The sequence below is a fragment of the Rhipicephalus sanguineus genome, chromosome 8, assembly GCF_013339695.2.
Source record: "Rhipicephalus sanguineus isolate Rsan-2018 chromosome 8, BIME_Rsan_1.4, whole genome shotgun sequence".
Lineage (NCBI taxonomy): Eukaryota > Metazoa > Arthropoda > Arachnida > Ixodida > Ixodidae > Rhipicephalus > Rhipicephalus sanguineus.
The window spans coordinates 31706536-31729141 of record NC_051183.1 but is presented as its reverse complement, the minus strand read 5'-3'; the positions used below and the strand labels follow the sequence as shown (position 1 = coordinate 31729141).

At 43.9% G+C, this 22606-nt stretch overlaps 1 protein-coding gene, 1 long non-coding RNA gene and 1 other non-coding gene across 3 annotated transcripts in view; 2 read left to right on the top strand and 1 right to left on the bottom strand.

Annotated features, from left to right (window-relative positions):
* LOC119401663 (gastric triacylglycerol lipase) overlaps positions 1–22569 on the top strand; it is a 33136-nt gene extending 10567 nt beyond the window's left edge. The window contains exons 2-9 of the mRNA XM_037668580.2: positions 9189–9390; positions 9903–10017; positions 11414–11564; positions 12521–12616; positions 16565–16717; positions 17438–17509; positions 18604–18672; positions 21197–22569. Of these exons, the coding sequence (XP_037524508.1) occupies positions 9189–9390; positions 9903–10017; positions 11414–11564; positions 12521–12616; positions 16565–16717; positions 17438–17509; positions 18604–18672; positions 21197–21448 (1110 nt within the window). The 3' untranslated portion in view covers positions 21449–22569. The remainder of the gene's footprint in view (positions 1–9188; positions 9391–9902; positions 10018–11413; positions 11565–12520; positions 12617–16564; positions 16718–17437; positions 17510–18603; positions 18673–21196) is intronic.
* The window catches only part of LOC119401665 (uncharacterized), a 53912-nt gene that overhangs the window by 30332 nt on the left and 974 nt on the right, over positions 1–22606 (bottom strand). The window lies entirely within an intron of this gene.
* Trnav-cac (transfer RNA valine (anticodon CAC)) lies at positions 13016–13088 on the top strand. Its single transcript has one exon. It is a non-coding gene; the product is annotated as a tRNA-Val (tRNA).

Here is a 22606-nt window from a genome sequence, read left to right as displayed (position 1 = left end):
TGTCAGTACTCCTTTAAGCTTATTGTGCTTCGAAAGGTAGTCTCCACAATAGACTCATTCAGAGCTATACTTTCTCGTCATGACACGCACAGGAGGAGTAGAGTAAGAGCAAAGCACAAGAACTATCCGCGCCGAATGAAGTGTGAACAGCGCACCGAACGCGCGGCCAGTTCACGCCGTCTGCTGCCGACATCTAAGATAGCCAAGCGCATCCGGTTACGGATAGTTTTGCTTTTCTTTCCTTTGACAATCCATATTTTGCTTTGCCACTGGAGAGCCACGTTCATGCTTTCCACTGATCGCAACTGGCGCAGCGCAGTTTCTGTGGCAGCAGCGTGCGTCAAGCGAGCGCTCATAGCTCCCTTATAGAGTTTTCATCTTGCTTCCATCTCCGCCGTGTTATCAGCGCCTAGCTGAGATGCGAACAGAGGGCGGATAGAATAGCGAAGCTCCAGTGCACGTGCGTTCAAGTCACCTGAGAGGTGTTGCTGTTTCGAACTCAATCGGTCTGAGGACGCGAGAACGAGCTCTCACTGCGCCGTCTCTTACAACGAGCATCTCGGGTGCGCGCGCGCTGATCGGTAGCCCCGCGCTCGTGGCCGCTGCAGTGACCAAATAATTTCACAATTAACGCCTTCAGTGCCGGCGACATCTTTTTAGGTACCTGCTGACCTTTTAATAAAAAGAAATTCAATCCTGCCTGCATTTTGTACACTTGCTGGGCAAGAAGTCGGAATTGCCCATCCTTGCCTAAGGGTCTCATTGGAGGGGCCGTAACTATTAGTGCAAGGACATTATGCAACATGTTTTTAATGATTATGAAAGCTGATGTGGAGGAGAATAAGTGGACAAAGTTTAAGAAATTTAAAAAATGTTTTTTTTTAATTGTCGTCAGAAGTTTTCATTGTTCGGTGTTTTCTTGAACTTAGCCCGATCATATCTCTTTACTGAAAAGGTACATAAATACAAAATTTGGCAGTTTGGTAGATACGCATGCGAAGAACGTAATGCGAAATTTTTGTACCTCTGCTACAAGGCTTTTTTGAGATAAAGACCTTCAAAGTAAAGAAAATTTTGCCGATTGGGCCATTTTTGAGGTTTTTTATAAAAAGATCTACACTACACATAAAAACTAAAAATACCTGAGCAGAAGCAAAAACATGCATATACTGAGCTAAAGAAATTTCAGCTACCTAACTTTAATATATTTTGTGAAATTCATAACGAAAGTTGGCCAAAACAGCAGAGCGGTTGAGCGCTCCACTCCACCTCTTCGTCATTATTGATTTCCTGTGGTTCGAAAAAATTTTTGGCGGCAAAACAAATTGCGGATCTCTTCTTTCCACTCATGAGGCAATAATATATAAAATTTTGAAATAAATTTGAGAGGTCGACCAGCCATCGTTTGTTCGATCTTACGTGGAATCACCCAGAAACAGCATTAATTGTTGAAATAAAAAGAATAGTCACCATTCACACACATAAAGAAGAAAATGCATGAAGACATTATGGAAAAAAAAAAGAATGAGGACGAAATGATATTCTTTCAGAAAATGTATCCGCACTTGATCATGAAATGATTGATGGTAATTGAAGTGGATGCGTTATTGTCGGGAAGATAATTCGAATTGTTCGTGGAAGTGCTGATGAACAGAAAGCGTTAGCTCGTCCGTTTACGCCTTTGATGTTGTATTGATTATGTCAGTGACGTGAAACTTTTGAAGGCGCTACATGTGTTAAGAGAGGTGGCCTGATGCTGTAGCGATATTTATGAAATAAGCATAAAAAAGCGATGTAACGACGTGTATTTAATGGCACAAGTGATATGTCATGCTTGCTCCGTGCTGTGATGTAGTCTGTACTCATGTACGTATAATGAAACGAGCGCCTATGTTTTGTACAGACTCTAGCCTGTTAGTTTGGTAGTTTTGATTAGTGTTGTGGTGTGTTCAGGGTATGTTTTCTGCATGTAGCGTACTCATCATACTCCTCTGGAGTAGCGTTCTGTAGGCGTGCCGCATGCCAAACCTCCCCAATACTCATCAACAAGCCTTGCGCTCCTCTCTCTTTTTCTGACTAAAGCACCTTGCTTCTGAGCACGTGGTCTTGCGTTCCAAGGCCTTTGATTAGGGTAGAATGCAAAAGAGACATACGGGGCTTTTAGTTCACTTCGTAGAAGCTGATTCGTCGACAGCTATGGATGGAGGGGAACTGTGTTCCTAATATCGAATCTACTGCTTTGGAATGGCAAACTGCCCATGAGTCATTCAGTCATACGCATACATACACAATACCACACAAACATATTGTGCAGCGTTACAGTACTTACGTAGGTCGCATTCACGGTTTCCTTTTCGCAATATGTCTGCGTGCGAGTTGTTGGAAGCACGTGCTTTGGAGGAAAGTCCAGGCGTTTTCTCGGAGTCGCTACGCATGAACGATGAAGGAAGCGAATTCCGAGATCGCCCTCGAAACCATCACTATTAGACTATTAGCGTAAACTGTTACCTAGCGCTACAGGCGCGACGTCGAGCGTGCCAGGCACGCATGAGAGTGAAAGCTGCCGTCGCGTGATACTGCAAAGAAGACGAGCTTAAAAGCCACAGAGTTTCCCGCCCAATTACGTCAATGCGTGTTTCAGAACGCCTCATAGAGTCACGATTCCCATGGCGCGGTATACCAGGCCACGTCGAGCCTGATTGCGTTTGACCGTTGCCGCTACATGTAAAACCGAAACATTGTGATCTTTTTATAAAATGAGATTATTTCTTGCTTCATAGCTGGCTTCGAATGGAGAGAGTTGTGATACGGCTTTGGCTTTGGATGTACTTATAATAGCAGAATACACATTAGTTAAAGTTGAATATTAACTGGAATAGTTGATGACGTTGTAAGCAGACACAGGTCGTAGACTCTGAGGTACTGAGAAGTTGGTTGGCAGAAGAACTAGAGGAATGACCTTAGGAATATCAGCATAGGTAGTGACGAAAATATGAAACTTTATATTCATCGTAGATCAAGAGATGTTATGGAGGATGACGCACATGTCGACTGTTAACCATCGAAAGAAGGACGCCACGGGGCTATCGCATCACAGTCACTTAGGTGTAGCCATAGAGACCTATGAGAATTTTTTATTGTCACGCTCTTTTCTGCAGGCACAAGTGCAGTGTTTGAGTGGCTATATACGTCGTCAAAGTAGCGCAAGCTTGTACGCGTATCGACAGTTGACAGTGTGTGCGGTGTCGCTGCCATAACATGATGCCATAGATTGACATTGGCCCGGCGCTTACATGTGCAGGCACATTTGGGCAAGTGTGTCTGCACCACAAAGGCCGTTCCTGCTCCAAGGATTTTAGAGTGTTTAGAAACAAGGACAAAGATGATGTCTTTCATCTACAACGATTCAGACATACGTATAGCATGGGACATCGAACGACGAGCAACGTTACCGCACACACGTACATTAGCACGCACAATTTTGCCGCGGACCTGAAACATATTTCATGCGACTGCAGTCGATATCCATTACTCAATCTACGAGTATGATGGTCACGGTGCGCTTGCATCACGACTCGGGCTTCAATCTGCGGTGCATTCAAGGGTCGCGAAGAAACACCACTTGTGGTACTTATAGACATTTCGAAAACCTTTAATATGTGTATACGTGTTACAAGATATCATTATGAAGCATACAGTTACAGCGCTGGGGAATACAATATAAAAACAGAAAAGGCAGAGGATTGATACATGCGCACGCATGTATTCGTGTTTAGTCTTCCCATTGTACCGTCACTCTGTTTCACGATGACCAATTCGACAGGTTTTCATCAATATTGACGCATATATCAAGTTTCAGCATTTATTTTAGAAGTCCGCAGCCACCTGTGCTGCACTCTTAATCAGGTCCCGCTTAAAGTGCTAGATGTAGCCAGGAAACCGGACATTTTTTCGTCTGTTTCCTGGCTATAGCCAGCATTTAACCAGGACCTGATGAAGAGCGTAGCACGAGATAACGTGCCATATTTGTTCGCACTCCTATTTCCGTGTAGATTCGTAAGTTTAACGTGGGTTGAATTTAATGATATGAAGCACTCCCGCTGCACATTTAACGTCATCATCTGAACGGCTATGCAGAGCAAGCTCGGTCGAAAGCGTTCATTTCTCCCTTCTGACTTCGTAAATGATTGCTTGCGCCTCAAAGGTCCTTTCTGACTTCGTAAATGATTGCTTGAGCCTCAAAGGTGAATGCGTAGTAGAATAATCACACGGGCTTGCATTCGCGCCCTTAAAAGTGACGCGGAAGTTTCAAAGTTGCATAAAACAAACAACGTACGAGGTCACCACGACCGCATGTATAGTATTGGGAAAACTTCTCTTACGCAACTGTTATCCTTTAGTCACAGCCGCGAAAGCAGTGGCGTTATCATGGGTGACCCAAGGGCGGTTAACGAGGAAACGCTCGCACACTTAGAAATCTGCGATTACGGGCCTTTCTCTCATTTATGTGGCCATGGTGTCCTTGTTTTGGTTGAAGCTAATGGCTAGCTGGCTTATGTGGCGTCAGCAGGCGCAATGATTCCAATTATACTTATACCATGCGTCCCCAACTAAGAGGCGCCATATTGTTGGTCATAGGCCTGCATTTGGTGCGTCGTTGTTTTCACATGTAACGTGCGCCGGGTGAGTGGGTAAACCCACGCCTAATTAATGGCCTACGGGGCTTCGTTTTGCTAGCGCTGTTCCTTTTCTTTTGATCTTGCCTCTCTGCCCGGATAGGTGACGTCACGGCAAGCGAGGTGTTTTTACGCCGGCTTTCAATGGCTCTAGGTTGCTACCTTGGTTCTACTAAATAGAACCGAGAAAGAAGTAAACATGCTGGCAAACTGGTGCGTGCCCACACTGTCTCAGATTTTGTACAGCCCGCTGCATTGTTAAAGGGAACAGTCAACTGTTAGTAAAAGCAGCGTAGCTAGAAAGAAATGCCCATTCTCTCGACGCAAAAACGCTGGATTAGCCGAGCTAATTGGTTAGCCGAAGATTATTGTTCTATGAGTCTTTCGTCCGCGCACGCGATCCTCCAAAACCAAGCCGCATAATGCTTCGCTTTAAAGATTATCACAAAAAAGAGAAATAGGAAAATACCGTAGGTAGGTGACAAGCGAAAGCCTTCAAAGTTGTTTTCCTCGACCTTCATTCGAAGAAGAAGGGGGATCTCTTGTCTGCCTGGGAGTTCTTTTTTCAACTGTCTCCAGTTTCGAGATGATTCACGCACGGCTTATACGGGGCATCGGCCTTAGGCGAATCGAGTAGGCCTGTACTCTTTAGGACGAAGTAGACCGAACGGCAGCGCGGTATTTCCCGCCTTTATCAGTCATTTAGTAAATGTTGCTTTAACGGCGTCTCCAGGGAAGACAGAAAAAAAAAGAATTAACGTGATTTGAATATAGACGTGAAGAAAGCGTTTTCGAGGGTGCAATCCATCAGTGTGTATAGGAGGAGTGACTCAGTGTATGAGAAAAACGAACACGCGAAGCTCAGGGTGACGCACGATTTCTTGCGCCTGCGCTGAAGACAGTGTGGGCGTGGTATTTGGCGAACGCTGCAGTAAAAATAGAACATTGAGCAACAAGACGGCTCGTGAAGGTGTGCAACTCCAGACTGGCTTTCCTGCTATTCTTTAACTAGAATGGCTCTGGTATACGCCCGCCACGGTGGTCTTGTCGTTATGGCGCTCGGCTGCTGACCGGCAGGTCGCGGGATCGAATCCCGGCCGCGGTGGCCGCATTTCGATGGAGGCGAAACGCTAGAGGCCCGTGTGCTTAGATTTAGCTGCACGTTAAAGAACCCCAGGTGGTCGAAATTTCCGGAGCCCATCACTACGGCGTTTCTCATAACCATATCGTGGTTTCGGGACGTTAAATCCCAACAATTATCATTATAATCGATTCCTGGCAACGGGAGCCACATTTGAAAGGGAGCGAAATGCAAGAACACTCGTGCGCATAAACCTAGGTACAAGTGAAAGAACCCGAGATGGTCAAAATTAATCCAGAGTCCTCCTCTACGGCGTGTTTGATAATCAAATCGTGGTATTGGCTCATAAAACCATATCAAAAAGGTTTCGGCCGGACACGCGTAGAGGGGTGGGGCGAAGAACCAAGCAAAGGTGTACTTTAAAATAAGACGACGCAAAGACAGCTTAGGCGGCATAACCGGCTTCAACAGCTGTCCGAAGTGAAAAGAAAACGCACAGAAAAGTACCTAGAAGTCATGCCGTGACGAGAGCAGGTTGCCAAGGTTTTCCAAGGACGTCTCCGCTTGGAGTCGCAGTGTTTTCCGAGGCATTTTCGACGATAGCGGAAGAAGCGCGCGCGAGCAACCGATCATAAAACAAGAACGCGTGGCTCGTTCGATCTTTCTAGGAGAGGAGGAAAAGGACGTCATTGCGAATGCGTCAAGTGAACCAGCGCTGCTTTTATTGTCGTGCCCGGCTTCGCATTGCGTCCGAGTGCACGGTCGTTCGAGTCACGCCCCTGACGTTTGATTACCGACAAAAAAAAAAAAAAAGAAAGTTCCTTTGGGGAGGCTTGCGACGGAAAAAAAAAAGAGAAAAGCATTGGTTGCGTGTTCTGCTTTGCGCTGCAGTGGTGAGTCATATTTGTTGAAATGTGACTAGCATTACTGGAGAACCACCGCGCCGACTATAGCGTGCTGTGGTGGTGTTGTCTAACCCCTCGTACAAGTGGCGTAGTCAGGGCGAAGGTTCGGGGAGGGGGAGGGGGGCTTAAAGAATATACGAACTCTTTTTAATTTTGTACGTTTGTGTATTATACGCGCAGACATAGAAAAACAAGCACATACGTACATAAGCACAAGTCGGATAATCCCCCCCTCTCCCCGAAAAATGATTTCTGGCTACGCCCCTGCCCTGTAACCAGCGTAGTCAGAGGGGAAGGGAGTGCTAAAGGGTGCTCAATCTCCGCCTCTCCCCCTTCCGAATTTTCACAGTTTGTATATATATTTATACATGCACACATACAATCACAAACACGACCACACATATATAGGGGGAGGGGTGAGACACCCTCCTGTCTCTGGAGTAAGTAAAACTCTGGCTACTCACCTGCCCTTGAAGTACGATCATATGTATTACGTCACATGTTTGAGACTTCGATCCCCTTTCCCCCATGGAAAACATGAGAAAAAAAAAGATAGAGAAAAACGAATTAAAAATAAAGGAGCGAGAGAGCAAATAAAGATACGAAATATAGGACTAATATTAATAAAATAATATTATTTGGCATGATTCCAAAGTTATAACACAGAAGAAGCCACAAACTGTAGACGTTTGCACCTTGGCGACAGTTGTACTTAAAGGGGTGGTGCCATCAAATTTCGAGGCTATAACAAGCCTGTTGTGGGCTTCCCCTGTATGCAAGGACATTCAACACGAAGGGTCGGAAACTGTAAACGTTTGGAACATATTTTAATCCACTTCCAAAGTGAACCTAAATGCTCATCCTCCCGATCGAAACCCATCGCTAGCGCGCCACACTGACGTAGATCTATAGGATGGTCAACGAAAGTTGTAGTGACGTCACACCAAATCTGCTGTAGTAACGTGAGTGGCCTCCGGACATCCGCCACTTCCGCAACGTACGTACCGGCTGTAGTGAACTAGAATATATTCAATTCACTACAGTACCGGCAAAGCATCGGTTGCTACATCACTCGCCGAGTTTCGATCGCTTCGTGGCTAAGTGCGTCACAGCCTTGTGTGGTCACGTTAACGCCTCCTACACTTCTACGTCACTGCCCAACCTCGGCGCCCAGAAACCGAAAACGAAAGTTGTCCACATCAAAAGGCGATATTAAATTATTTAGCGAGAATACATGAATCTTGGTGCGTGCATCATGCTTCCTGGAGCTGTAGGAAACGCTTATAGCAAAGAATTCGCAAGCCACAAATTTGGTGGCACCGCCCCTTTAAGGTGAAAATTTCACGGAGTCCCTTTTGCATTCACCTAAGACGAATTGAGGGCGAAAGACATCTTCTCTTTCTTCTCACTTGAAGTATTGATCCTGCACCGCACCCTTCAAAGGCTTCGTGCACCTAGCGTAGTTTTGCACTGCTTCCAAGATAGGAGGCACCTCACCTGGTTTTGCACTGCCTCCGTGATCGGCCCACCTTTGACCAAGCTACGATGTCATGGGATGGCGGCATCATGCAACGTTACATCACGTGACCTTATGTCACAGATTTTGGTGATCTGTGACATCATGTGGTGACGTCACCTCGTGATAATTTTTTGCATCACTCATCCCCGACGCCGGAGGACGCGAGACGCCGACGGTCAAATATCGCGTTTCATTAGGCGTGTAAGGTTTTTCGCCTTAAATGAAACGCTAGCAGGTTGTGTTTTGTTTAGCCAATTTGAATATTTTGTGGCGTATGAAGGAACTGCATTAATTTTATGCGGCGTTACTTGAAGAGACGGACATGACATAGGTTGGATATCAAAGCTCCTAAATCAGTAAATTATTAGCGTGTTTGTTTTCATCATTTTTGAGATAGATACGTTAATCCACATGCTGCACTTCGCCAATTTTAGCAGATGGTATTGTAAGCCCGATTCATTTGGAACTAGTTTTGAAACTAGCGGCATCTTTGCGATAATTAAGTGCATTCCAACACTGTCAGAATGCGCTTTCCTATCCACTTTTCAAAGATGATTTTTTAAGTGACTAGAGCTCGAAAATCCCTAAAACAGCAGTGCATCTTGCGACAAACTCTGGTAACTATCTAATGAAATATGGCATCGTCCTCAAAATTTTCTGCAAACGGATACTATGTGTGAAGCCATCAACATTTAGTCAAGAGCCGTATCTGGACATTTGCCACTACTGGTACTACAGACAAAGTACACATTGCTTTGAATACTAATGTTCTTGCGTACACTTTATCCTGTTGATGAGGTTACACGATACTGCGATACACGTTTGTGTATATCACTGCAGATTTCACGTCATGTTATCTTGAAAAATGTTTTATTATCCTTACAAGAAAGCTGTTTCTGAAACGCCAACTTAGTTCGAAACAGAATGCTTCGCGTTACTATCGAAGTGTAATGACGGCTATGCATGAATGTAATGCATTTTCTCTGTGGTTCTTTTGAATCATATAGGAACAACTGATTCGAAGCAAGGGTTACCCTTTCGAACGCCACAATGTGATCACGAGCGACGGCTATATCATCGAGATGCATCGGATACCTCACGGAAGGGAACCCTGCAAGGAACCGTGCCACAGACAACCCATCCTCCTTATGAGTGGTCTCCTCGGTGACTCTTCGAATTACGTGCTGGACTTTCCGAAGCAGTCACTCGGTGAGATTCACATGCCTTCGTGAATGAATGACTTGATGAATTATCGTATTCTAGAGAAGTTAAGTGGTGTGGTTAGTTAAAGGAATGCATTAATATGCTAGAATCTGTGAATAGCGGTATTCCAAAAGATGCTAAGGAATTGAGGCCCTGGCTGCGGGTTCCCGCAGGCAACCTAAGGAAGAACTTTCAAGCAAATTCGCCCTCAATATCTTCGAACTTCTTGTGCAATGCCCTCTATTAGTGACTGTGCAATTCGTATCACAAGGAAGCTCATTCGCATCAGCAAAGAGCGTGTCAAAGCATCGCATGATATCGCGTAGGTCTTGTTAACCGTGTCAGAACATGCTTACATTAATCCACCAATCGCATTGAAAGTTCAGTTGTTTTCGTTAAGCCCTATAGAATCCCGCTGAAAGAGGAGCACACTTACTTTAGTATTCCCAAGGGAAAAAAAAGGACAGTAATTCCTATCCCACTCACATGTGTGTTTATAATGCATGTTATCTTTGCAGGTTACGTTCTGGCGGACCACAAATACGATGTCTGGATGGGAAACGTGCGAGGTAACACGTACGGCAAGCGTCACAAGAAATTCAATGCACGTTCGCGAAGATTCTGGAACTTTTCGTGAGTGAATTTTCTTTTTGTCGAGATAGCAATTACATCAGCACAACAGGCGCATTTTCACCGTCACCGTCGCCGTGAGGTTCTGCATAAAGTCCAAGGGCGATTACACTGCCCCGCGCGTCGTATGGTCAATGCGCGAGTGAAAGCGTGCGGGGTCAGCCGACGATCATGGCTCAAACAGAAAGGAAACGTGCTGGCTGTCTTCCATAGCACGGAAGGCTCATAAGAGTGGGGGAGATCCTGATGAGGGGCTGCGTGGCTCCAATATAAAGTGTTTATTTTGAGCTGCCGGGTGCGGTGGCGCGCGTCCTATCATGACAGGAATCAGCAGACGGTTCATACCTTTGTACGTGGTGTGTTCTCACCGTTCAATTTGTGTATAAGTCATAGCGAGCGCGGAAATCCTTTCGCCCGGTGCAGAGGCTGCGTTTCCATGCGCGAGCGTTTTGTTGAATTACGCCAGGTCCACATAGAGAATAAATATCTTTATTTAGAAGGTAGCTTAGCTTAGTCCAGGATGCCTTTAACTCGGGCAACGTTCTGGGAACTTGCGAACAGCATTAGCTGATCCTCTTGGTTGGAGCTGGTGAGATGCTAAATGACAAATCTGCTAGCTTTACTTCGTATAACACTGCAGTTTGTTGCTGTCGCATTCACTGGTTCTAACTTGCGGCAAAACTTAATTTTTTCTCGTTGTTTCGGAAGAATCTCGTATTTTAGCCACGATTCATTCTCGTAGTTAATGTAGCTATGTAAAAAATATTTACATATTTAGACGCCATGAGTGTTTACATATAAACCATGAATTAAGCCAACAATGTTTGTGACCAGCAAAATCCGAGACTAATATGTTTGACCGTTAAAATGTATGGTTGCTTTTCAAATAATTCTTCTGATGTAACGGTACTTTTCACTATGAGTAAACGGTGATTGTTACTGTTGGTTTCTTACTTGATCCTTATAGGAAAAAGTGCGACATCCGGAATGCATACATTACGGTTTGCGTTTCTTCGATATACGACGTACCTATACGTCCTAGTGTGCTCGAATAATCAACCATCAAGGAAAGTGTTGCAGGCAGAGATACCGTGCGTCGTCGAGTGAACATCACAAAGGAAGTGAGAACGATGCAGTTTAGCAGAACTCCGCAAAGGGTACGAAGTTTCAGGACAGAGAACATTGTGATACATCTGAGTCATAGCACAGTACCTACAGTTTACCGAAGAGTACAGTTTCGTCATGTCACGCACTTGACGGAAGCTTTCGGGTGGTTGTCAATATTTTATTTCATAGAGAGAGCCTTAGAGGAGAAAAAGGCGGGGAACTTGAAGTGCTGGGGAAACGTCACGATACAGTTATACCTTGCCCGATTATAACGCAAAACTTTTGTCCACAGGTTTCACGAACACTCGAAGTACGACCTGCCGGCTCAGATCGACTACGTCCTCAAGAACACGAGCCGGACAGACCTCCTCTACCTGGGCCTCTCGCAGGGCACGCTCATGTTCTTCACCATGATGTCCGAGAAGCCAAAGTACAACGACAAGGTGAGGGCATGAAACGTCACACTTTCTTGGTGGTATATAGTCATGATTAACGACACCACGATGGTGAAAATCGCGAAGTGACAAAGCGAGGCATCGTCTGTCAACAGACCATTGAGTGTATTTCGTAGCGTAGTGTCCATATGTCACAGCGACCGTAATTATCCGAACAGTTGAGGTCATGGTGTATCGGTTGTGACGACGCATGCGTGATCCGCAAGTTGTTTTTCAGAGGTCACGTGACTTGTTGAATTCAGAACACGTAGTACGTTGACATAGTAAATGGAGCGGAATGTTGGGAGGGGTGCCACGGAACGTAAGCTCTGGGGAAAGCCGCCATGTTTTTCTTTTTTAGATGCCGCCCTACAAGCATAAGCAGATTCTGCGTCCTTTATGTATGTTCATGCGTGCGTTTGTACGTGCACCTGTACACACATGCAAAATTGAAATATTACGGGGAGGGGTAACCCCCCCCCCCCGTAATTTTTGATACATACTGTGGGCAGTATGTACTGTTCACAGAGACAATCACTTTGCAACGCGCTCGACAAATTGGACGACCGCACTCTGTCGGAAGAAAGAATCCTGCGCCATCGACTGGCCCCAACGTCACAGAAAAAGGCTGTGCAAGCGCTACTGCGCTTTCTGCGTTCGACCGGTCTCTCAGAACGGCTCAGACTGGAACGTCTTGCGTGTGTGTGCATGTGCCTGTGTTTTTTTTCGTTTTCATTTTATCTCTCTCACTCTCTGTCCTCTTTCCTACCCCTATTTCCCCACCCTTGTGCAGGGTAGCAAACTGGTCACTCGCGCCAGGTTAACCTACTTGCGTTTCCTTTTCATATATTTCTCTCTCTTGATACATACGTACATACACGCACGGGTTTGCTTATTATAATGGCTTGTGCTATTACACGTTCCTTTGCCGTATGCATTGTTACATTGTCGTACGCCTGACGCAGGTGAAAGCATTTGCGGGCCTGGCACCGTTCAACAAGCTGTCGCACATGGATGTGGATGCTCTCGCCATGCTGGTGCCTCTTGCAGACCATATTACGGTAAGTTATTACGATAAGTTTACGGTACATATAAATCAATGAATAAATGAATAAATAAATAAATAAATAAATAAATAAATAAATAAATAAATAAATAAATAAATAAATTTCAGAGCATATGAGATATAGCCTCGTTAAGCGTTATAGGTAAAACCACAACTTGTGGTTTTAGATGCCTCCAATCCTCCGGCAGCCTGGAGCTGACAACGCAGCAAAAATCGCATTCTGTTACACAACGGTTATTGCAATAACTTTCACTACGTCTCGCAATACCAGATACAATCGCAAACTTGATGACTTTTGTTCTACGGCTCGCGCTCGACCTTAAGGCACTGATCAACGAACCTTTTCTGCAATTATAGATGGTCCAAAGTCGTTAAGAAGTGCGTTCTCGCATCCGTTTCCGTGGTGTAGTGGTTATCACGTGCGCCTCACACGCGCAATGTCCCCGGTTCGATCCCGGGCGGAAACAGATTTCTTTTTCATCGTGAGGCACATTCTTTAAATTTTTTTCTTGTGAAACAAACATGGCTTCTTTACGGCTGGACAACAGAAACAAAACATAGTGTACTGGGACAGGGAAATGATCGGGACGGCCGCAGCACCAATGTACAGAAAGTGAAGCCCAAACAGGATCAATCCGCTTGTGGCGCTGCGATCAGCAGTCTGCAATGTGTCGTCGTTTAAGAGTTGTGCGCGACTCCGTCAAGGTGGTGCACGGGCAGAATGCCCGCTTCCCACTCAAAGGCCCGGGTTCGAATCTCAGCTGCAGATGGTAGGTTTTTATTCTTAGTGTCACTTTTTGTAGCTGTATTGGTCTTCCTTTTTTTTCTGAAATCTAGATTCAGATGCTGCGTATTGCTACCAAAAGTAAAGTAAAATGTGACATCTCGTTTTGAGTCTGGGGATCAAACATCTGGGAGGTCACACGTTGCGTTTTTGTTGAATCCCTGGCGGTGGCGCTGCAAATAACTACGCTCACTGCTAAATTTCTTCTGTTTTACTTCACATTTCGCGTTACTTTTTGAAGCAACACGCAGCAACTGAAGCTAGTTTTAAGAAACGAAGGAAAACCTATGCAGCTAAAAAAAAGGTGACACTAAGAATAAAACCCCACCATATACAGTTGCGGCTTGAACCAGGGCCTTTTGAGTGGGAAGCGGGCATTCTACCCCTGCACCACTTCGGCGGAGCCGCGCGCTACCCTTAAAGGAGTACTGACATGAATTTTAAAAATTTTCGGGTTGTTGCTCTAAATGAAAGCACGGGTGTCGAAAATCCTAAAAAGAGTGTCGTGGTGCCTGGGGATGCATTGCATATATTTTTAATACCGCTTCTTTCAACCAGCAGTTTCGGTTTCGGTTTCGAGAGGGCGGCTTCATAGTGACGTGTCAAGTCTGCCCGTGACGTCACGGGCAGACTGCAACCCAGGAAATATGCACCTGCTGTTCTTTGATGTCAGTCGAACGTGGTTCATGATGAGTGAACTGTCGTCCAGTGCCTCCGACAGCGATTTCTGTGATTTAGGTTGCATGCAGAACCCAGACTTCGCAAACCAAGTGAGCTGACTTGAAACGTCATAGGGTTCTCCATGCGGTGAAGCTACCTTGCAGATGCTTGGAGATGAAAACTTTAAAATCAAACTGAAATATGTATACGTGTTTCCCGGATGCGGTGTGGGGAGAGCGTTAACACTACATGCCAAGGAAACCAAAAACGTCCGTTTTGCTGCACTTCAAAATCGTGTCAGTACTCCTTTAAACGACGACACGTTGCAGACTACCGATCGCAGCGCCACAAGCGGATTGACCATGTTTGGGCTTCACTTTTCGAAACTCGTTCCGAGCACTCCCCTGTTCTAGTATACTCTAACCATGGCCTCCGAGATAGCCGGCGCGCGGCGTGTAACAAGCCGCGCGCCCGCCATCTCGGAGGCCATGCTCTAACAAAGAGGATGTACAAGAAAATTTGGAGATGGCTCTAATCCTTCACTTAGGTGTCCGGTAGTGGCTCTCGCACCTCGGTGTTCGTGTGCCCTGGTGTATTCTCTAGGTTAACATTGCGTATCGTCCCACTACTGATGCGGATCTCAGGGGCCACGTAGAAGGAAACGCGTGGTTGAGATCTGCTCCGCCAGGCGCTACAACGATCCGAGCTGCTCACAAGAAAAACCGTCTGCTCCTTCAGTGAACCCATTCACTCAAATTTAATTAACTATCCTGACAGTTAATTGACCCTTATCCTAAGTAAACATAGGCTCCGATAACATATGTATACAATATAACTCTTAACTTCAACCAGGACTTTCGATTTCGTACCAGTTTTATTTTTTTACAAGACTTTTTCTGAATATTCGGAAAACCAGAAGTAAGGGCTTTACCGGAAATGCTCGGAAGAGAAACAAGAGCGTCACTCTTTACTCATGCCACTAAAAATTATATTTACGACAGTAAATGTCAAGTGGGCGTCTTAATGTTCGTGACAGCCTGTAGACATCAAAGTACGTTATTGCATAAGCTATACACATCTAATTAACATTTTCAAAAACACGTGTACGCTCTTTCATCACTCTGACTCAAAGACTAGACAAAGTACCTGACAGGGCTAGTTGGTTGTGCACGCTTGAAATAAACAGCGCAAAAAACGGACCTGTGTTTCCTTTCCATCGCCGTCCGTTTATTGCGCTGTTTATTTCAAAGATTAGAGCCATGAAAGAGCATCCGACTGGCTGATATGGGTTGGTAAATAAACGTTTTTTATTAACGCCTAATGTCGTCAGGTTCATTTTTCGTTTGTTGTGCGCGTGGTGAGATTTAGTCGGTACGATGAACAATGCCGAATCAGGCAAATTAGCAGTCCTAATTGTGCCAGTGGTGACAAGTTGTCTTACAGACAGCGACAAAGAAAGTTAAGGGCATCAACATTAACTATGTCTGGCTTGGAGGTAGCCCCTGGTAGTCACCATAGCTTTATTTAAAACCTTTGTCTGAAATTAACGTTTTTGCAATGACCAATTGACAGTTGCTTTCGCTTAGTAATATTGCGATGTTCTCTTGTTGGGATTCGCCTTCTACCTCTATTTTTCCCTATTCTTGCTACCTTTCCCACACCAATACGATAGGCGTAGCGTTGCTGTCTCCTCCATCATGAAGTTTCTATCAAAGCCTACGTCTATAGGCGCATTATCTGGCGTTGCTGTGTTCCGATGGAACAACAACAACAAAGTCGAGGACAGCAACAATAATAATGAACGATTGTTTGACACTGATAACAAAGTCATACCTTAGTGTAAAAAAAAAAACAAAAATGTTATCACCTTTTGCTGAGGCTTTTCCTCCCACAACAACAACATTCGTCAGTCAAGCTAAAAATGCAGTGCCCGGCACTCTTCTATCAAGAATGCTGTGTCAAGCTGACGCGCGAACGCCACTCGTGACCTAAACGTAGCAGGAGAACAACATCAAATCTAGTGCAGACACTCAAGTGTAATCGCGTTTATTGTTGTGGGACAACAATGCGCCGATAATAGTGCGCCTGTGTTAACATGGACACTGTTCTGCACTAGAATTCGCAACCATCTGAGTCACGAAACGTTGACGCGATGAAATAACCAAGAACTGTGGCACATTACATGTATGGTAGAAGCTTTCAGAGTGTCACCACGGATCATAGGAAATGAGCAAGGGTTGACCAATTTTTCCTGCTCGTCTTTTCTTTTTCATTAAGCATTCATTCTTTCAGCGATATGATGTGTAAAATACGGCAAATGCATATCAATCAATCAATCAATCAATCAATCAATCAATCAATCAATCAATCAATCAATCAATCAATCAATCAATCAATCAATCAATCAATCAATCAATCAATCAATCAATCAATCAATCAATCAATCCGGGAATGTGTCAAACTGGTTTAAAACAGCTCTTCTCTCCTATTTGCGCGCAGCGTATGGCCATTACCCTTGGCCATTACGAGATCATGCCCCAAGGGTTCCCTATGCTGCCACTGTTCCGAACATTCTGCGCCCTGCCAACGAGAGCGGTGTGTTCCTTCCTGGGCGACGGCTTGACCAACCTGGGCAGCAAGTACATGAACGAGGTACTGAAAGTGCACTTTGTACCTTAACGGTGTACCGGAAGCGGTGACTGATAAGACAGGCCGAGTACCATACGTCATCAACTAGCTACCACGTTACAGATATACTTGAATTTGTTGTCGAAGCGTTCCTAGTACTCCTTTCATCTGCAGCGCCGTGTAGAGAGCTTTTGTTTTATTGTTTCGTTCGTTTTCCGCTGAGTTTTTTTTATTAGGGTTTTCACACATAAAAGGAGGCGATGAATTTTACTTACAGCTTGCAGTAGACGTCTCCTTTAGGTATGCAACTTGTTCACAAAAAATCTGCGGCTTTAATTACAATTCCACAGTTCAATTTTGGAAATGACCATACGACGGCAGCGGTGATCGAAATAGTTTAACTAAGAGCGAACGTTTGCTCGTCATCAGACACTCGTTGAATAAGCGTGCCATGCTCCATGACCAAACCAAAACTTATAGCTTCGTTGAACCATGCGACAACGTGGATCAGCCACTGGCTATCGTGATCCGCTAATAAGCACACGAGGTCGAAGGTTCGATTACTGGCCTTCGCGGCTTTGCCTTGGTTAGTGTGAACCGCAAGAAAAATTCCCGTGTAGTTAGATTTAGGTGCACGTTAAGGTGCTCCAGATGCCACATATTACCGAATTGTTCATAACCGAATGTGCATTTTCCGCATGTCAAACGCCACAATATAATTGTGTTTTGCTTGCAATGTTTCAGTCTCGAATACCGGTGTACCTCTGTTACCTGCCTGCGGGGACTTCACTGAAGAATATCGTTCACTTTTCACAGGTACGTTTTCAGATGACACACACTCTTTTTCGAGGGTTTGCTTTCAGTAACACGGCGATGTCTTCATCAAGTGATGACGATATGAATGTTCAAGAAGTGTCGTTACAGAGGAGATATGTGGTTATATGACACCATCTTGTTGTCTTGTCGTTTTTCTTGTGTGAAATATTGCTTTCTATCCTTTAAACATGTTTAATGAAACACTGGAAAACGTCAGAGGCACCTTAGTAATCTGCCTTGCGCACAAAGACTGGCATTTGCAAAGTTCTGGCATTTGCCAATGTGTCACTTCTTATTCTCTAACCATGTCTTTACGTGCATTTCGTTTGCCGTTTCAGATATTACTTTTTGTTGCACTCTACACAGTTGACTATATTGTATTCCACTGATATTTCATATATCTTAAGCACTGTTATTGGCTTCTGATTATGTGCTATATTAACGTCTTTTACGTTGACGTCAATGATATGTTGCCAATAATATGCCAATTACTATGTGTCTAATTACTCATAGACCGTCCCCCATACAGTTTTGTAACTCCGGGACATTCTTCTGTACTTACGGCGATTAAATGAATCAACGAATAAAAGGTTGTGGTGAGGAACATAACCGCGGGTTAAAACCTGAAAACATATCTTTCATAAGTTCTTTCTGATATTGGTTGGTCAACTTCTAAACGACGTATTCCCTGCATCAAGATTCGCAGAAAATTATTTTCACGTACAGTTCTAACGTAATAGCGGTAGGGTATCTCGAAGGCCATGCTCATGCACTTGTATAACTTCAGAACTTGCCAACATGTGTTTTTATAGCTGTCATTCAAAAAATTCTTGGAATATGTCAATAACTGAAAGCAGCTGCTGCGGAGGTAACAAAAAAGAAAACAACTGCATGAAATGTCATTCTGTAAGTCATGATATACCTATAATGAACTGTGCAATTCCTATTAAATAGCACTTATGTGGCCATTAATCTTTTTTTGGGTCGTGGAGAATGGATAAAAAAATACATTTATGCAGGCAAAATGTGATTCACCATCACATTAACAGCCAACTAATTTTGAAACGTTTTTCTTTCTTGGCACTTCAAAACAGCTCATCAAGTCTAAGAAGGCTACCAAGTTTGACTACGGTCCAGAAGATAATAAAATATATTACGGCCAGGTGAGTACAAAAAAGTCGAATTTATTTTTTGTTTTAGCAGAGACCCGTGATTTTTGTTGCTGGCGCATGACATATAACTTAGCGCATATTATTTGGTGCATATTACAGTGCATATGCACTAGTGCATCATAGTGCAAATTATAGCTAATTCAGATGTGTGGAGATATAAAATTTTTAACGAACTTGCAGTCTTAACGAGATTATGAATATAGTGAATTAGTGCACGCCAAGTACGAACCCCGTGTACATTACTGTGTACGAATGTACGCCTTGCAAGGCTAGGTCTGTGTGCAGCGAACAACATCCTCCATCTTTTCCTAGAAGTGTGTTTCAGCTGAACTGTCTCTTGGACCCATTGGTATTTGCTGAATGACGTATTTTGCCGTAAATTAAAACATCAACAAATGGAAAACACGTGGACGACATTCCCGGTGCCCGTGACATCATTTGTGTACATTGTTTATGTATTTAAAGGCGTGTTAATTCGCAGCAAAATATGCCATTTTTATTGGCAAGGAGCTTGAGGGTATGTCTGGGGTTGCCACGGTCAACTTCCAGTGCTTTAGTGTATGCAGAGGCTCGACAACCACCTTTGGCAGTACTCCGAGCTAAAGAAACATGTCGAAATTTATTTAGAATTTTCACGCAACATGAAAGTCATCCTTTATCTGGTGCACTAACACAAAGGACGGCAACGAGACTACAGGAAAGTGTATCATCATTTCAAGCAGTAGTACCAGGATTTAAACGATGGAAACCTTCAAAACCACCTTGGACGCTGCCGCTTCTCAACGTTATCTATGAAATAGATGGCATACGGAAGAAAGCAGACATGGCGCCTCTAGTAGCCGCACAGATGGTACTTCATCATTTTCATATAACGCATAATGACAAAACGAAGATATATACAGATGGATCATGCACTGAAGAAGCGTCAGCCTGTGCGGTTCTTATACCCGAAATACAGGAAAAGAGAATGTACAAATTATCCCACAAATCTTCATCGACGACAGCAGAATTGGTGGCTATCTTTGAGGCAGTTAAGCTTATCTGCGAGAATTCTGAGCCACGAAAGTGGGTGATATGCACGGATAGCAAACCTGCCCTTCAGCTAATCAGAAATGCGAGATCACTTTACAAAAATGGTGAAATAGCACAATGTATTGCAGAAACGGTGGAATATGCCTCAGCGCAGGGTCACAACATTGTATTCCAATGGATACCCAGTCACACTGGAATAAAGGGAAATGAAGAGGCTGACAGCCTCGCGAAGAAAGCATTGAACGAAGGACGGGATTGCGCAATCCCTGTGTCTGGGACGGATATTCGACATTTTATAACGCAAGGAGCTAACCATTGTTCGATGGAGAAGTGGTTTGATAGCCCTAAATCAAAGGAATCAGTACTTTATGAAGTTGATCCACACAGAAAATTTTTCATAGCGACAGATCTCCCACGACACTTAGAGACTTTAATCCACAGACTTCGATTGGAAGTAGCCTACACAAACAGCTTCCTGCACAAGATACATCGATCCAACTCCCCGGAATGCCATTGTGGTCAAGCAGAAGAAAATGTTCGCCACATTATGTTGGAGTGCGTTAAATACGCGAATGAAAGAGAAAAATTAAAGAAAAAATTAGCAAGTTTGGACAGACGGCCCCTCACATTAAAGAAATTACTTGGACCATGGCCTGAGATGCATCTTCAGAAAAAGGCGAACATCTTCCTGACAGATTTTTTAGTGGAGACCGGACTGGATAAGCGCCTGTGATAAACAGCCAGGGATTGATTTATATGAAATGTGTTAGTGCATATACTGTTAGTAGAAAAGGAAGGTGTGCGGGTGAACAGTTTATGATAGTGTGAACTGCTGCAAGCAAACTGTGTATTGGTATGATTTTTTTTTCGGATTGTTCATGTTTAGGTACCGTTCAGTATTATTCTTTGTTTTTTTTTTTCGCTGCATAACTTCGTGATATGGAGTAGCCGAGGCAATATGGACCTCAACCTCTCCACAGCAAAACAGATAGAACAGAACAGAACAGATGCCATTTTTTCAAGAGTAATGCATGATAGCGAGGGTAATATTTGACTGGCTATGCATAATCTATCTATCTATCTATCTATCTATCTATCTATCTATCTATCTATCTATCTATCTATCTATCTATCTATCTATCTATCTATCTATCTATCTATCTATCTATCTATCTATCTATCTATCTATCTATCTATCTATCTATCTATCTATCTATCTATCTATCTATCTATCTATCTATCTATCTATCTATCTATCTATCTATCTATCTATCTATCTATCTATCTATCTATCTATCTATCTATCTGTCTGTCTGTCTGTCTGTCTGTCTGTCTGTCTGTCTGTCTGTCTGTCTGTTTGTCCGTCCGTCCGTCCGTCTGTGGTGACATCTTTGTTAGGTCTCCTCTATAAGACGGTATCTTGCAGACGTCGAAACGATGAATTAGCAGTTATATCACAACTGTGATGTGCCTATGTCCACAGGAAGAGCCCCCAGAGTACAAGTTGAGCAACGTTAAGACTGACGTTGGAATCTTCTGGAGTCGTGGCGATCAATTTGTGCCACCTGCCAACGTGCGGGAGCTCATCAAGGACCTCGGACCATTGGTCAAGAAGAACCACTTTATCGACGACCCGTACTACACGCACTTACACTTCGCCATGGCGCTAAACAACCCCAGATTGTTGTATAAGGACTTGCTCGAGTTCTTGGATCAATACGCGACGTCATCTTGAGTATGCGTGCTGTAGCAGTGCATATAGGGCTTGAAGAACAGTGTGGAAGGCGTACCGCATGCTTCGTGTGGAAGCTTGGCGGCATCTTTCCTATCCAATGACTATATGCCTAACAGTATGTTATGTACAATATACTCTGTGTTGCCTAATCGTTTAGCAGGTGTATTCTTATAGGATGTGGGCTGATACACCGGAATCTAGACAGCCTCCTTTCATTACTGGCATTCGCGGCGAAAATATAGTGCGGTGCAAATGAAGGAATGACATAGGTGTACATCACGTAATTCGGTGCAACATAGTGTATCATACTGTTATATTGCAAAATACGCAAACATGATAGAGGAGGTGTAATATTTCAATATGTTGGCCACAGAACCAGCGGAATGATACCCTCCTGCTACAACGGTCACAACGCAGCACTCACGCTTGCCAAAAGCAAAGCATACCACTTTTTATGCTACCAGCATAAGAATGTTCCATTAATGTCTTGTTCGTAGCAGCCTTTTGGTCGAAGAGTTATAGTTGCAATACATAAGGTAGGGATTACCTATTAAAAAGCGCACTGTGAAATTCGCGTAGCAAACGTGATAGTTTTTGAAGGCACTACATCAGTACACTAAAGAAAATCGGTTGTGCCACAGTTAGCCTCTGTCAATATTCATGTTACGATTCCTGTTAATATGTATGATGCACATAACAGATGTTTCCATCACTCGTATTTCTGAGTTGAAAGCGTTTCCCCCCTATAAAGTTAGCCTTCTTTCGTGCGCTAGCAAACGCAGACCTACTTCAGTAGCTAAGGGCTGCATGCTAAGTATGAAGCGGATAAGAAGTGCATCACAGTTGTCTAGAAAATCACCTTGAGACTTGCCCCTGAAATAAGTTGTACCTATATGTTATTATAAATAGTGATTTTTGTAGATTGCAAAATGCTTAGTCTCAGAATGTATGTACTTTTGTATATAGTGTAGTTTGTAACGCAGTTACATGTGTAAAAAAAGCTTGTAAGTTGTTTATGTCATGTATTAAGGTGCACACACGTCTCGACGATGTAATGACCTTGGTAGTTTCTGGTTCTACTCTTTTTACACGTGTATTTGTTTCCGAAGAAGCATAAAATTGATAACATGGTCTATGCCTCTGTCTTTGTGAAGCCTA